Below are 16,130 nucleotides of genomic sequence, written 5' to 3'. Positions count from 1 at the left end.
AAGGTCAAGCGTCAAATTCTATGAAGATTGATCGATGATCGTAGAAATTAGCGGTTTGCCTAAACGTGCGTAGGCTGCATATTCTAATATTTAATTTCTGATAAAACTGCTGCGAAACTGTTCAAATAAATCCATTGGAATAATTGACAGTTAAATGTCTGATAAAAAATATGACAATAAGAACGTACGCGGAGTTTAAGCAGCATAGAAGCAAATCAGTAGTTCAATATTACGATCGTAACGCCGCAAGTTTGAAACACTTGTCGCACATGAATACGTATTAAGAACTTGATTCTTACGACACAAGTCACGTATTACTTCACTCAATTTTGGTTTATCGTTAGTTTGGTTAGTCATTGAATTATTTTCTTTTTCTTTTTTAATACCACACATGCGAGTGCATATCTTAGGCATGTGAACAATCGGAAATGCGGTGATTGCCGTAGCAGCTGTAATTACGAATGCCAACTTCGTTCAAAGGTACAAATCTCCGCAGACAGTTCGAACTGTCGGTAATTTGAAATGTTGGGAAATCGTCATTCCGCAGTTTTGGAGCTATGCTTTGGAAATCTTACCCATTCTCAGGAAAAATTTTCAGTATGAATTTGTGTATACTTATGTATACAGTACAACTTTTCGTATTTAAGGTCTTTCTACGTTTTTAACTTTCGGTAATTTGACTTTGCGGATTTCGCCCGGTCGACTTTTTCGTTTCTCGCATTTTTGACACCCCCTCCCCAACTTCTGACTATCTATCACCGTAAAGTTGTCACTATTAAATACTCAGCGTTGAGAAGTATCGTAACCACTTAGTGTTACGGAATCGACCGCACAGAAAATGACACCATATTTCCATGGAACTCCGCAGATTCCACATCCTGCCGGATGCGTTTGTTCTATACTCGGTAACGAACAGCATGCCACCAGATACTTATTATGGCATGAAATACACGCAAGGATTCCGATTACGCGCGACCAAATGCAAGTAACCAATTTAATAACTTCCTCGATTGCGGACGCGAATATTTTCACGAACCTTTTTCATGCACCGCGAGACATGGTAAAATTTTATATTGCCGCAATTGAAAATACGCTCCCAACTGTGTGAACCTATTCACTATATATATCAGAGTCTCCAAATTGAATTCAATTGTAATGGTTATATTGTATTTTGAATAACAACTTAGGCATATAAAGTTTACAAAAATATTTCACTGATCTGTACAGGTACTGAGTCTATCTTTCCAAAAACTACAGAGGTAAATTGTGCATCATGGAGGCTAAATAGGTCTTTTCAGAGCGCACGGAACCTTGGAAATACGCAAGGTGAAAAAGACTTGGCCCCCCTGACGGAATCGATACTTTTTGTGACACCTGCGTGGGAAGTTCGATTGGCGTACCGAAAAGTATGCACGAAGCGCCCGATTCCCCTACATTTCTAAAAGAGTTAGATACTGTTGAAAACAGTTAGGTAATGTTCAGCAGGATACAGTTTTCAGAGCTAAGCTAACTCCATCTGACGCGATGAGTTTTGACCACGATCGCGTTCGCCGTGTTGCAGCTACGGTCAGGTTACGCCACCACGGTTCCAATTTTCTCGAGTCGAACTTCCCATTACAGGTGTTGTAAAAAATAGTATACGATACGTGCGCGGGTATGTGACCCTCGCACTCGCGCAGGAATCACGTACTTCGCGCACTTGTATCGTAATATACTATTATGCAAGAAAATCATGCGATTACTTCAAGGTCGGCCATACGTGCGATGCATGGAAGAAACATATACGCATACGTGTGTTATAGATTATTTCTGTAAAACTGGTACGTTTGTTAGTGTGACTGTTTCTAGAAACTTAATATTAAATTTCAAGATTTTAACGACCATGAGCGTATAAACTCTACGGATTAGAGTTGTGGCCGCGCTGTTGCGACCTGATCAATGGGCAACAGCTCATCTTCATCGTTGAGATTGAAATCGGGTGACCTTTGTTGAAGTTGCGAAAGTGCCATGTTACGATACTCTTGCTTCAAACGCTGTAACAGTTGACGTGTAATGAATATCCTCGTTACGCATTAGCCTGATGATTTTATTTACCTCTTCTCGCTTTACTTTGAATCTCATGTAAATGACCACTCCGACAATCACTGCGATGAGAACACAGATCAAACCGATCCAGACTGCATTGTTACGAGGTGCTTCTAGAAACACGATGCGTCAGTTATACTTCCATCGACACACCTGAATAATATTTTTTGGAAAACGTTGCACTTTTCTTTTGCAACTTTTTACAACTTTACCTTTGATCAAAAGTCTCAAAGATTTCTCACTAACGCCAAGACGGCTTTTCGCTCGGCAAGAGTAATTTCCACTGTCAGTACCAAAGAAGTATCTTATATGCAGCTCAGACTTGTTCGGTGAAATGACGTACTGTTCGTTATTTTCAAGCCGTTCACCGTCCTGTTTAATTTCAAAAGGTTGATAATAAGCGGTGTTTTTTCATAATTCGACCGAGTAGATCGCGACTCAATTACCTTGAGCCATGTTATTTCTGGAAAGGGCATTCCCTCGACAATGCAAGTTAGTCTACGAGTAGCCTTCTCATCCTTTCCTAGGTCGATTGAAATTTCAGAATTATTCATATTCGATTCGATGATTGACGGCGCATGCGCGTCTGAAAGAGCCAAGGATCAGTTAGAAACAAGTATTCGTATAAATGAAAATTTCAGCTTCCCTTCAGCCGTTCTAGCAAATATGTTTACATACCCAGTACCGACAAATGATATACAACCGTCTCATCGTGATTATTCTTATTTACGGCTTTGCAAAAATAATCTCCTGAATCCGATTTTTGCACATTTTTTAATACAAGAATTGACTGAAACGTGAAGTTCGTCGTCCGCTTATTGATTATTACGCTTCCTGGAATGAATTTCACACAGACATTTGAATAAATGACTTGTGGCTGTCCCACTTGTGCATTCAGAGTACAAATATCACCGTGTTAACTGGAAATCTCGCGATTGTTAAAGAATTTCAGTGAACTTGATGACGATACCGTTTCTGGAAGCGTTCTTCACGTCCCATGTAATGTCATCGGTATAATTGTGAACAGAAGCGCCGCACGTAACATCGATGTTATCACCTTCCACAACGTAGCCTGGATCAATTATACCGAAGGATCCATTTCCATCTGTGATAATCAGGTAATTCTAATCAACGACTTCCATTAAATGATCCTTTCGATAGCACAGCAATCGATTTTTTTCCCGATAGAAGAAGCCAAAAGATTTTCGACGATCTACCGCGAGCAGTAACAAAGGCTTACCGGAAACGAATATTGATTGAATAACTTCGACACAGTCGATGTTGTTGCAGCTTTTACATATCAGATCTCCCGCCATGTTGATCGTTATATTGGCATGTGAAACCAAGTCAACGGTGGAAAATTCGGAAAGTTCGTTTGATATTTTCTAGACAGGAAAAGATAGTTGGATTATTGTCACCCGCAACGAAATAAATGAATGAAGAGTTATATCAGTGTAGAAATTGCGTTGTACTGCAAGGGTAGCGGAGAGGGATAAAAAAAACTGGTGAGTTGAAACAATTTATACTTGCCGAAAAATTTGCACGATTGACAATGGTCTTTGATGGAAAAGCGGGGTATTCCAAATAACTCCATGTTATATTCGGTAACGGTGAACCTGAAGTATAACAAGAAAATCTCGCGGTCTCTCCCAGTGCATAATATGACGAAGATTCACCGATGTGAGCCACCGGTGCGGCTGAAAAGTATATCAAACAAAGTTTAAAAAATTCTCCTCAGGTTAGTAAATAGTAATCACAGATTCAAAGGGTTTACCTTGAACCATTAGTACGAGTTCGCAGTCTCTAGTTTGGTTCGAAGTGTCGATGTGGACCGTGTAGACTCCTACATCAGTGATTCTCACGTCGGATATTTGGAACGTGTGACGTAATCCATCTACAGTATGCGAGTACTTGCTTGTATCGGTAATTACCGTCTTGTCCTTAGAGAGCCTATGTCGCATATAAATTTCAGAATTATACATGAAATCAAAAACGAGCGTTCAATAACGTCGCTTAAATTTCCCTTGTCTTTCCCAACTTCGTAGAATAATCTGCGTTAGCTGTCGACACCCAAGAGAAGATACGTCGAAACCAACCGATCATTAGTCAGTAATATAATATTTTATTCTTACTTCATCAACCATCGCCAAGGCAGCGGCATTCGTTGTAATTTGATTCACAGACACAAGCGACGTAAGGAAAACTGTACCATGGAATGCTCGAAAGAGGAAATGATTGCGTAATAAAGAAAAAGCAATATTAAGTAGTAAGGTGGAAGGCTCACCATGTCACCGTTGCTTTGGGATACGTGTCAATATCTATCGCCCAAACTGCTGTTGATTTTTCGGTAACGTTTACAAATGTGGCATTCTCACTGGATTCGATTACCTTGAGATGTGGACGATTAGGATCTGGGAAAATTTATAAGAGAATTTGCGTCGACGACGAAAATCTAATACGATCGATAATGTGTAGTCTTTGAAAATATATATTACATTAAAAAAGAATAAGTGAAACGTGAACTAGGATTAAGAAACGAGTGTTGAGAGTATAGATTTAAATGTAGCGATTTTTATGTTTACCGTGAAATTGAACCTTTATCGGTGTACTTTTGCTCCTGAATTGTCCCATCACGGTACAAATATATACCCCGCTATCACTTTCTTCAACGTTTATTATTGTCAATTGAGTACTCTCTGCGGTAGGATTCTTGTGAACCAATCTTGTTTCCTGAAATCCATCCAATCCCAATTTTAGGTACACGATTAGGTATTAATGGTATCGTATATACAGAAAATGACATTTGAGATATCATTACATAAATACCTCAACCCGAAATAATGTTTACATGCCATAGAAAATATCCAACTATACTCCAGGTGACTGACATTGAAAATGTTAATTATCAGTGAATCTTACCGGTACTGAACTCGGTGCTGTCCACTTCAGGTAATAAGTATCCTCATCCCAGTTGTGAGTTTCAGAACTGATGTTGCAGGTGATAGTCTGATTTCTTCCCCACACCAAGTGATGAAATTCGTTCTCATCGACGAACGGAGGCTTTAAATTGTCGAGATCTTTGAAAAAACCACATCATTTGTTACTTCATTATACGGATTGCTGTGGGTGAAGATATTTGTTGAATCATCCAAATAATTGGAGGGTGAAAAACGATTCGGCAAAAGTAGAATTCAAGTGACTATTGTAGTCGTCAAACTGAACTATCGTTTTCTAGTGAATATTAACGAAACAAGTTAAAATCTCTGCAAACATCTTTGTAGTTTCACACAGATCCTAGGACTGACGAAAGTCATTTTATGTATCACTACCATGTTTTCCTCGCGTTTCGGTGCGTCTAGACAGGGAATAAAGCAGTATTTTTAATCCTTAGGGATGAAAAGTATACTTTTAACCCCTCCTCGGACTCCTGGGGCTTAAAAGTGAATCTCGTAATTTACGTTAATAATTATTCAAAAACTACGTTTAGTGTCTCTGGAGGGGACTCCGCCCCTTGACCCCGTCGGGGGGTTGCGGATCCCTCGCACTTCGGTAACAAACACCTTTCGCCTACGACACTTTCAAAAGCTTAGAAAACATCGTCCGTTATATAAGTCAGGGTGGGCAAAACTTCCGGTTTTTTTTTTTTTTAATTTCAAACCCAGGTCTCCAAAATCTGGCTTTTCCTTGTAAAACCCGGCTAAAATTAGGTTTGGCTGATTGCATGTTTGTGATGCGTGAATCGTTAAATTTTTATTTACCATCATTGCACTTGAAATTAATGAGATAACCTATTTGCTTATTTTATTGACTATTAATCAATGTTTTGGTTAACGACTTGTCTACGACTCGTACCGAAAATGTCATCCTCAGTCTCGAAAGTCCCATTTTACCCCCTTGATTCACAATGTACTATCAATTACCTAACTCCAAGTGATAAGTCTGTTCTTCGTCTTTTTCGACATTATTGGGGAACGGATATGCACAAGTGTAATCCCCGTAGTCCTCGACGCCGACTTCATCTTTAATGAATCCTATTTTCGGATCGAATCTGAAACCGTGTGCCGCCGGATTTGCTTCCTGTGAATATAGTAAATATTCGTCTAATATCTACAGAGAAAATTGTGAGTCGGAGTTTACAGCAGTCTGATGATTCTATCGGTAGTTGCGTTCCAGGCGATTTTTTTTTCTTCTTTTCTTGCAACAAATAAATGATATTTCTTTGGAAAGTCAAGATAATTCTTGAACGTTTCGATCACTTTGGTGTTGAATTAAATAATATTCCCTTAATAAATGAAAATAAAAGAAGAAAAAAGATTTACGTACACGTAAGATGTACAATTACCGTATAAAAGTAGAGAAATTTTGGTTTCAGGTCTTCCGCCGTTGTCCGACACGGTATGACAAAGGAACTTCCAGGCAATCTGATTATCTCTGAACCCGCAAGATTCACTTTATTAGCAAATGATCGGTTTGCGGCTGAAAAGAATACGTAACATCACCATATGACTACTGTCAATTGAGTGTTATAGATTCGCGAATCTAGCGAGCAAATCCTAACGAATGCTTATAGCAGATTTAGATAAAGCACATGTTCCACATCTTAGATTCACACAATCCTATAGCCTTGGCGACCTCTGATCTTGTGCTGCAATGTACCATATTAACAAGTCCACAAACAAACATATTTGTTTCATATGAACTTGTGTAAATTTGGTAATAAAAACTTTTCATTTATATTCAAGTAAATGTCGGGGTGTTTTTGCTTACAGTTCACGAAGACATAAATCCAACTAATATCTTCGCCGGGACGTTCGATCGTTTGCTCATCATTGATAATAGTTATTCCGTCCTCGGCGCAACCGTACCATCCGGTGTCCACTGCCGCTGCATGAGGTACAACGAAGGTATATTCACCCTTATTGTTACCGGAAACGATAGTATAATTCGATTGCCGATTCTGTAAAATTATTTCTGCAATTTTATTAATGAACAAACGTCAAGTTAGTATCTTGTCGTGGTACCGACGAATCGCGAGCATGAATGAGTTTGAGTACAGATCGAATAACGGATCGTACGTACGTCTCCCGACAGCTTCATGGTGGAAAATTGAATCGGGCCGTCACCCCGACAAGACAATCTCAGCTCGTCTCCCTCTTTAATGACAAGCTGCTCTTTTTCAGGGATCATCGTCGGCTTCCGTGACTCGGTATCTAAACGGATGAGGTACAATGTCAAGTGTTGGAATACGAGCATAAATAATCTTGTAAAGTAAGAATATAATTTGTGTAACATGTCATGACTAGCGCGTATGGCTCGACGAAAGAAAAGGCGTTAGGTCCTTTTCCGAGAGGCTTATCTTACTAACGAAGAATAAGATATACAAACGGCTAAAGACTACCGGCGCTCGACACTCAATTCAACCGTTCAATTGGTCAGTTTTCCGGCAACTCTCACTCGGGATAGTCGTCTGAATAATAAATAAAATGTATATGTTCTACTTGAACTTCTGTGATTAAATACAACACCTGAGACCCGTATCCAATGTCAAGATTAAAAATAGTCGAATGCGAGAAAATAATCAAGAATTTACCACGTGCCGAGCCAACCTTAGAAAGAAAGAAAGGAAATTGAACAGCCTTGACTTCGTCTCATGCGATATTCTTCAATGAATGAAATATAGGAACGCACATGCTCGAAGATAAGGAAAAATGGGTCTGATAAAAAAATATTCTCCTGATCGATTACTGCAATTGACCAGAATAAAGTTTCATCGCCGCGGAGTAGAGAATCCCGCAGTAGTTTAAAGAGGCCCGAAGACTCTGCGCCAACATATAAACTGACTATAAATACCCTTCTGTACTTTGGTGCAGAATTTTTTATAAAGATTTGAATTCTCCTGCGAACATAACAGAACGCCACCCGAATACCGATATGTTGACGAGTTTGCGATATAACGGATATAATATAAGCTACTATTATTAGACGATACGTTCGTTCATGCCTACGTGTGGATTGGAAATGTTAAATAAAATATCTGATTCATCTGGTCCAAGTAATTCGGAGCAAAGCATTCGCGTTTTGGTGAGGTTAGAAATCACTTTGTCAAGTAAAACGATTTGCCTATCGACCTAAACTTCTGCACGGATTAGATTGGATTTCACGTTCGATAAGTCATACGTAACAAACGTCTAAACTCTAAGACAATAAACAATGTGAGCGTCTGAAGGCGAGAGTCTCGACGAGAATACGAATCAAAAGGCAATTTATTGACTCATTTATAGTATCTCGGTATTAACGGGAATTATTATGTCAGTATTAACTGCGAAGCCGGACGTTGACCTTGATAATAAAGATGAGCTGTGAAAGCGATAACTAATGAACTTACCTCAACACAGACATTGCACGAAAGCGAAATTTCACGTCACGCCAATAATTACCTCTTAACAATGCTACTAACAGGATGAAAATCCAGGTTGCCGTAATGCACCGCATCTCGTATGGCTGACAAAATAGCAGCCTTTGATCTTCGACTTTCAGGAATAATATTTCACAGGATCGGTCGAGCTTCAGAGTCACGTCAAAACTACGAGGAAATTCGTGATCTTAAAAATAAGTTGGCACGCATTACGCAACTGAAACGTTTATATTTGCGTTAGCCGATTGTAAAATTTCATTTCACACGATCACGAATCGACTTGAACGATGTTCCGATAAGTGAAACTTGACAACATTACTATAACGTACGGAGAGATTATGGGTACTTTCTATGTTCCCCCTTGACGCCAACGATATTCTTTACAACACTACGATACCGGCGTGCCGTAGAGCCTCGCGATGAAGAGGTAGCGCGATTTGTTTCTTAACGTTTGTCAATCTGGCAATAGGAACTTTCCGTTGTCATCTATTGAGTACTATTTATCCTGGCTAGATGGAAGCGAGTTCAGTCTTAATACAAGACAATTGAAATAGCTTGAATTATTACGAATTTTTCATTGAACAATAACGGGCTGTTTCCATACCGTGCGTACGTCATGTCGATAGGCAGATCGGAGATGCCGTTATATTTCAATGTTCGAACGCTAAAAATTGGTCAAATAACTTTCATGTCGAGCGGACGAGTGGCTGATAGAAATTTGAAAAGTAACCGAAAGATCTAGGGCGCAGGCGACGATTGTGGCGCCACGGCGACAATTTGATGGAATTATGGAAGAGGAGGCGAAATATCAAATTGTGCTGGAAGATCGTGGCATCTCGGATTTTGACAGAGCACGTGACGTCTAAAATTATTAAAGAAGAACGTGACATCACGACCAGGGAGAAATTTTTCATTGATACGGCACTTGAATTTTGGGTGCATGAATTATACGCGCTATTTTCTTCCAATAGATTGAATAATTGTTTCAATCATTTTCTTTATTAATTTAGACTTCGTAACGAGGGTCCGGTAAATTTTATATAAAATCGATCAATCTAGGGTTCGGTGTAAATATCATTCCAAGTCCGTAATGTGTATAATTATTGTTTTCATTTCATAAATTGAAAAATTCAACGTACCGAACATAGTAGAATTGAATGTTTGTTCGATTCTATGCGAAAGTTTCTGGATCCTCGTTACCAAGCCTAAGTGAATAAGAAAATGATTGAAGATTATTCAATCTATTGGGAAAAAATGCTTCGTATAATTCGTAAACCGAAAATATCACGCCGTATCAATGAAAAATTTTTCTTTGTTCGAGATGTCGCGTTCTTCTCGCACAATTTGAGACGTCAAGTTCTTCCGTACTGGCGTCAATTTGAATAACCCTGAGATAAGATTCGATTCTTTTTTGAGACCACGATCACCGAGCACATTGGTTACAATGGACAACTTGTGATCTCGACGAAATCAGTTCCTTAAATCTAGGCTAGAAACAGAGGGGGGGGGGGGCTCCGAAGTTAGCCGGTCAGTTAATCCCATGAAAGTAAAAAGACGCGATTCACGGATATGGTTCGTGGAAGCGAGATGCCTCGGGAGAGGACAAGAAGGAGAAGGCAGAGCGGTAGAAAGAGACGATGATAGAAAGATGTATAGGTATAGAACGGTGGGACCATAACGAGTTGCAGGCGCGCAGCGGCAGTCGGAGGCCGAATGAAGGTTGTGGTGCGCAGACGCGAAGGTCGGGAAAGCCGATTTGTCTGCTAGGTCTGCTACTGGTTGACAGCTAGCGTAGGAGCGGAGAGGTGCTTTGCCGGCGTTGATGGTTCAAATGTTAAAGAAAAAATAATACTGTGTTTCCGTACCGATGATAATGCGAGTGAGAATTGGCTGTTGGGTCGGAGGGTCGTGTCCGGAATGGATTTCTAACGTGGCTGTTACGAGCGAAGCGGACTTCTGATGCGAATCGAGAGATACCAGGGTACTCGTCGAGACTACGTCGTCGTCGTCGTCGTCGTCGTCGCTGCCGCCGTTTCGGAGTAGACATAATGACATTCGAACAAGTATCGGACCAAGACGTTCCGATCCGGTTAACCATATCGAAAACCAGCCTAGTCGAACCTGTCGAAGAGTTGCCCCGCTGATCGTCGGTGAATCGTTAACGAAGTTTTGTTCAACTTGGGATAAATGTGTACGTGATGGGAGTGCCTGCGCGCGGTGCCATCGCGGCGATGGTCGCCATAGCTGCATTCACCGTATACCTGAACAGCCTCGGCTGCGGCTTCGTCTTTGACGACATTTCGGCGATAAAGGACAACCGCGACCTGCGGCCCCATACGCCCCTGAAAAATGTGTTCTACAACGATTTCTGGGGCACCCCGATGCACAAGGTACCACTAGTTGTAAATACGGAAAACCGTCCGCGTTTGGTTCGTTCGAATCAAAAACCTGTCAAATCGGACGAATCAAAGTAACGCCACGGGCGCCCCGATTCCCCCCTTGGAATGCCCGCGATGTCTACGACCCTGCGTATTGATCCAGACTCCTTGCCATTTCGCTCTATGGCCTATGCGCTCGCCACACTCGCCACATGCGCCTCGTTAAATTTCTCCCTCCCTCCCTACCTCTCTCTCTCTCTCTCTCTTTCACTTCCATCTTTATTCTCTCTGGATTCATCTTTTTTTCCCATCCTTTCTTTTTCTTAAATTTAACATCGATCCTCCCGCACTTACGTTACGAACTACACTGGCGAACGGTTTTTTTTTTCCTCCTTCTTTCATCTCGTTAAATTCCCATCAATTTTCATTATTTCATTCCCCACTCCGCTGCTACATTCGCTACTTGAATTTCGTTCGCGTTATGCATTCATTCTCCCGGAATACTTCCTTATTCCCCAATATGTCAGGGTGAGGCTGATCCATCGTCCCGATGTATCAATCATCCGTCATCCATCGGACGCTTCCATTCTTCTCGTCGGTGACAAGTGATGTGGAAAAAAAAACAAATTAAAAACCACCTCTGGAAATACTTTTCCCGTTTAACGTGTACAACTAATTGTTTTACAGGAGCAGTCGCACAAGTCTTACAGACCGTTATGCGTCCTCACATTTAGATGGAATTATTTGATACATCAACTAGATCCGATGGGATATCACTTGCTCAACGTTTTACTGCACGTTGGAGTATGCCTGCTATATTTCAGGTTTGTAATACGAAAGCAATGATGCGAAAACAGTCGAATTTCACTCCGTGCGCATAAAGTCAAAATCTTGGATCGTCAAGGAATTTCATCTGTTGCTTAAAATTCATTGATTACAGAATGTGTTTGATGTTCTTACCCGATCCAGCGAGCTTCGTGTCGGCGCTCTTATTCGCCGTTCATCCGATACATACGGAAGCCGTGAGTGTAAAAAAATTCCTTCTTTTCTAGCCGAAGGTGAAAGAAATTTATGAAGATAAGCCAAGTGTTGTCATTCTTTGCTCACGTTAAAATTAAATTGTTGAACAATGTTCTCAGGTTACGGGAGTTGTTGGCAGAGCGGAAACCCTCTCGTCGCTATTTTATTTAGCCGCTTTCATAACTTATACAAAAAGTTGCAAAAGCAAGAGATCGACTGGTGAGTACCGTGCGTAAATAGTAAATAGTAAAATATAGCAAACAAATACTTCCGTTTCCACGATCATACCTACTTACGTATATGTAAATCACGATTCTGTGTGTGGAAAAAATTGTTCTAATCTTTAGGGTGGAGGTCGCTGATACTGTCAATGTTATTTGTGCTTACTGCAATGCTATGCAAGGAACAAGGCATTACAGCAACAGCAGTTTGTGTCCTATATGAGATTTTTGTTGTTCAAAAGGTGAGTCCGGCATGTACCTTGTCCTACCTCGTGTTTTCGTGAACCGTCTTCCCCAAACCTGACGAAAATTTGTACATCATCGTTATCACGTCGTAGCGAAGTCTCCTCTTTTCCAAAACAAAAAAAAGAAAAATCCCGCAACTGGATGGAAAAATTTAAGAATTAACAATATGCATGAATTACACAGTTTTACCATGAATGTACGCACTCTGTAACCGTAAACTGCACGGGGCTTTTGTATTTTCCAAAACTCGTGTAAGCGTGATCGAAAATATTAATTGAAACAACGTATTCCTGACACGACCTTTTGCCAATTTTCTTGTCGTATTTTTCGACGTTAGACGTATCAACGCTGGCGATTGATCGGCCGCTGTGTCAGGTGAAACTAAAAGCCCTGTATTTTTTTTAAAGGTCAGAGCGTTGGACATTATTCTCGCAATAAAGTCCGCGCTCGGGGGTAAGAAAATATCTCCATCGTGGTCGGGGGAGGGTACAAAAAGATTGACCGCCCTCACTCTGGTTACTTTTTGCCTCCTGATTCTAAGACTGCAGATAATGGGCTCTAAACTGCCAGTATTCACGAGGTAAAGTAACTCGGATCGCTAAATATTCTCGCAAATAGTAAAGTTGGACCGTTGTACCCAGTCACGTATTTCGTTCGATAAATCAACCGATCGATTGATCTTCAGATTCGACAATCCAGCCTCGGTAGCGCCTTCACCTGCCAGACAATTCACCTACAATTATCTAGCTTCCGTAAACCTACGCCTGCTGTTTCTACCCATTGATCTGTGCTGCGATTGGACAATGGGGACGATACCTCTGATAGAAACTCTGACGGATCCGAGAAATTTGGCGACGATAGCCAGCCACGCGACTTTGGCGGGACTTCTAGCGACGGCCATTCTGACTCGCAGCCGACAAACATCCGTCGTGCTGATAATGGTGAGAAACCTCCCGATACCTTACGTCATAAAATTATCGTCGTGGGAATTGTTCCCTCGCATATTAACGCAACGGATTTACAGAGTCTGGCGATGATGATCCTCCCATTTTTGCCAGCATCGAACTTGTTCTTTCCCGTCGGATTCGTAATCGCCGAGAGAGTCTTGTACGCGCCATCCATGGGCTTCTGCATGCTAATTGGTTACGGGTGGGGCATAATCTCGGACAAGAGGTGAGTGATCCACGATCGATCGGCAATATTTTTTCGAACGCTCGATTCCGTCTCTAATCGTTGGTCATTGCCGTTTTCCCTCTTTGCAGATACAAGAAGATCTCTCTGTTCTTACTGATCACGTTGCTCGTCGCTCATTCGACCAAAACGTACATACGGAATTACGACTGGATAGACGAGTACTCGATATTCATGTCGGGACTGAAGGTGAACAATCGAAATGCCAAGTTGTTCAATAATGTTGGACATGCTCTCGAAAGCCAAGGGCGATTCAAGGAAGCGTTGAACTTTTTCAACATGGCCGTCAAGGTACAAGGCGACGATATCGGCGCCCATATCAACGTTGGAAGAACCTACAATCACCTGAAAATGTTCAAGGAAGCCGAAGACGCGTACTTGAAGGTAACCGCATATCGAGTAGAATTCACTTACAATTAGAAACTTTGCGACGTATCACGGAATCGACTGTAACCGTTCATCCTTGTCCAACGTCACAGGCGAAGTCTTTACTGCCGAAAGCAAAACCGGGTGAATCGTATCAAGCTCGCATAGCCCCGAATCATCTGAACGTGTTCGTGAATCTGGCAAATCTTATAGCGAAAAACGCGACCAGACTCGAAGAAGCGGATCTGCTTTACAGACAGGCGATCAGTATGCGCGCCGATTATACCCAGGCTTACATAAACCGGGGAGACGTTTTGATAAAGCTTAACCGTACTAAGGAGGCGCAGGAGGTTTACGAGAGAGCCCTATTTTACGACAGTAATAACCCCGACATTTATTATAACGTGAGTGATCCTGATTACACGTTAATGATCGGTTATGGTGGCATGCCTAAGTAAAAACGATGCGAAACTCGATTACAATTTGACGTCCCATTTCAGCTCGGAGTTGTATTCTTGGAACAAGGAAAAGCCTCGCAAGCTCTGGCCTACTTAGATAAGGCGCTGGAATTTGACCCAGAACACGAGCAAGCCTTGTTGAACTCAGCTATACTCCTGCAAGAGTTGGGACGTGCCGAGTTGCGGAAAGTTGCACGGGAACGTCTGCTGAAACTGTTGAGAAAGGTAGACAGCCACATCCGCCACCCAGCCCACAGCCGCGACGGCCGTTTCCGCCGTCAATTTAACGACGTTTTCTTTCCTCTCGTTCAGGACTCTAACAACGAGCGTGTGCACTTCAACCTGGGGATGCTGGCGATGGACGATCGAGACAGCGCCGACGCCGAAAGGTGGTTCCGCAACGCGGTAGCCCTGAAGGAAGACTTTCGCTCGGCTCTTTTCAACCTGGCGCTGTTGCTGGCCGACGAACAGCGTCCCCTGGAAGCCGCGCCGTTCCTCAATCAGTTGGTCAGATTTCATCCCGACCACGTGAAGGGGCTGATTCTCCTCGGTGACATCTACATAAATAACATAAAGGACCTGGACGCCGCTGAGAACGTGAGTATTGGGATTGGAGAAGGGTCATTTTGTTCGGCGAAAATTCGTTCGAGGATAAGAAGGATTAACGTCCAAGTTTTCCTCCCCAGTGTTACCGGCGAATCCTTCAACTCGATCCGGCGAATATCCAGGGCTTGCACAACCTTTGCGTGGTGATGGTCGAACGTGGGAAGCTCGGTCTCGCCGCCCAGTGTTTGGAGCGTGCCGCAGCTCTCGCACCTCAGCAGGACTACGTTCATCGGCATTTGGCGATAGTCAGAGCCCGGATAAGTCGCACCCCGCCGGAGCAACGGGATACGGAAATATTCGACGACTCGTTTTGGAACAGCAACAAGCGTGAAGGGAGCTACAACAGCGACCCGATGGGTGGTGAGTTCCTCGCGAACCCTGATACGGTGTTCCTGAACCACGCGTCCGCGGTTCACAGCCACACGAGCAGCGAGCCGAGCATCGGAGACACGCTGAACAACCACATGATGCACCTAAAGGGACCGCCCAAGTCCACCAGGATGGCTAAGAGCGTCGCTCGGGATGCGAAGGTCAACGGTCAAGGCGATGGTCAGACGGGTTCGGAGGTGACCAACGTCGTCGAGTCCGGAGCGGACGGGGTTTTCGACGAACTCCTCGGCACCGACGTCAGGGACATCGAAATAAGTCAAAAGCTAGGCTCGAAATTGATGACCGCGGATGGAAGCACGGGCGAGCCGGTCGTCAAGGCGGACCAATATAATCAAAGCACGACGCTGCCGGTTAAAAAACACGCCGGTAAAATTCAACAGACAAAGGACAGCTCGGTCGCATAGTAATCAAGGAGGATAACGATCCGCCGAATATTTGTAAAACCATTATTGTACCGAGGGTAATAATATACGACAGCGGTGGGTTTAGTGCTGAAGCATATAGTGCTAAAAGTGTGAATATAAATTAAAAGAGAAAAACAAATGGAGAAAATTACAAAAAAACAGAGTATTGTTTTATATGCTGTATAAATAGGACATTTTATAAAATATATTTAAAAGTATGCCTTTTATTATTGACACACCTATTTTGAACGTTATTCTCTCCTTGCCGCAGACCCTCGCTAATGTCCAAACAATTCAAACCTTGTTCCAGCGGTATTAATCGTACCTTTGGATAACTTTCATAATCAATT

General features: G+C 42.3%; 2 protein-coding genes across 3 annotated transcripts; one reads left to right on the top strand and one right to left on the bottom strand.

The window, feature by feature from the left end:
• Window positions 1–1,140: 1,140 nt before the first annotated feature.
• LOC124307877 (vascular endothelial growth factor receptor 1-like) lies at window positions 1,141–8,948 on the bottom strand. Its single transcript, XM_046770033.1, has 18 exons — window positions 8,830–8,948; window positions 8,523–8,668; window positions 7,165–7,295; window positions 6,853–7,042; window positions 6,428–6,561; window positions 6,006–6,162; window positions 5,005–5,162; window positions 4,668–4,815; window positions 4,370–4,496; window positions 3,860–4,035; window positions 3,616–3,782; window positions 3,326–3,470; window positions 3,056–3,190; window positions 2,764–2,919; window positions 2,532–2,671; window positions 2,298–2,457; window positions 2,095–2,198; window positions 1,141–2,033 (listed from the first exon to the last, which is right to left on the bottom strand). Exons 2-18 carry the CDS (start codon window positions 8,575–8,577, stop codon window positions 1,905–1,907), a joined length of 2,412 nt encoding a protein of 803 aa, XP_046625989.1. The 5' UTR covers window positions 8,578–8,668; window positions 8,830–8,948; the 3' UTR covers window positions 1,141–1,904.
• Window positions 8,949–10,190: 1,242 nt separating this feature from the next.
• On the top strand, window positions 10,191–16,018 carry LOC124307876 (protein O-mannosyl-transferase Tmtc3-like). 2 transcript variants are annotated; one of them, XM_046770031.1, is made up of 13 exons: window positions 10,191–10,890; window positions 11,566–11,702; window positions 11,819–11,900; window positions 12,018–12,117; window positions 12,246–12,361; window positions 12,773–12,945; window positions 13,051–13,306; window positions 13,390–13,538; window positions 13,628–13,940; window positions 14,036–14,326; window positions 14,423–14,605; window positions 14,693–14,977; window positions 15,067–16,018. In XM_046770031.1, the coding sequence occupies exons 1-13, from the start codon at window positions 10,699–10,701 to the stop codon at window positions 15,778–15,780; spliced, it is 2,991 nt and encodes a 996-aa protein (XP_046625987.1). In that variant the 5' UTR covers window positions 10,191–10,698; the 3' UTR covers window positions 15,781–16,018. The 2 variants fall into 2 exon arrangements, with proteins under 2 accessions (XP_046625987.1, XP_046625988.1); XM_046770032.1 differs by lacking the exon at window positions 10,191–10,890 and adding an exon at window positions 11,290–11,483.
• The last annotated feature ends 112 nt before the right edge of the window (window positions 16,019–16,130 follow it).

This window comes from Neodiprion virginianus, chromosome 6, assembly GCF_021901495.1.
Source record: "Neodiprion virginianus isolate iyNeoVirg1 chromosome 6, iyNeoVirg1.1, whole genome shotgun sequence".
NCBI lineage: Eukaryota > Metazoa > Arthropoda > Insecta > Hymenoptera > Diprionidae > Neodiprion > Neodiprion virginianus.
Note: the sequence above shows the minus strand (reverse complement) of the source record. Positions and strands in the feature narration are given on the sequence as shown.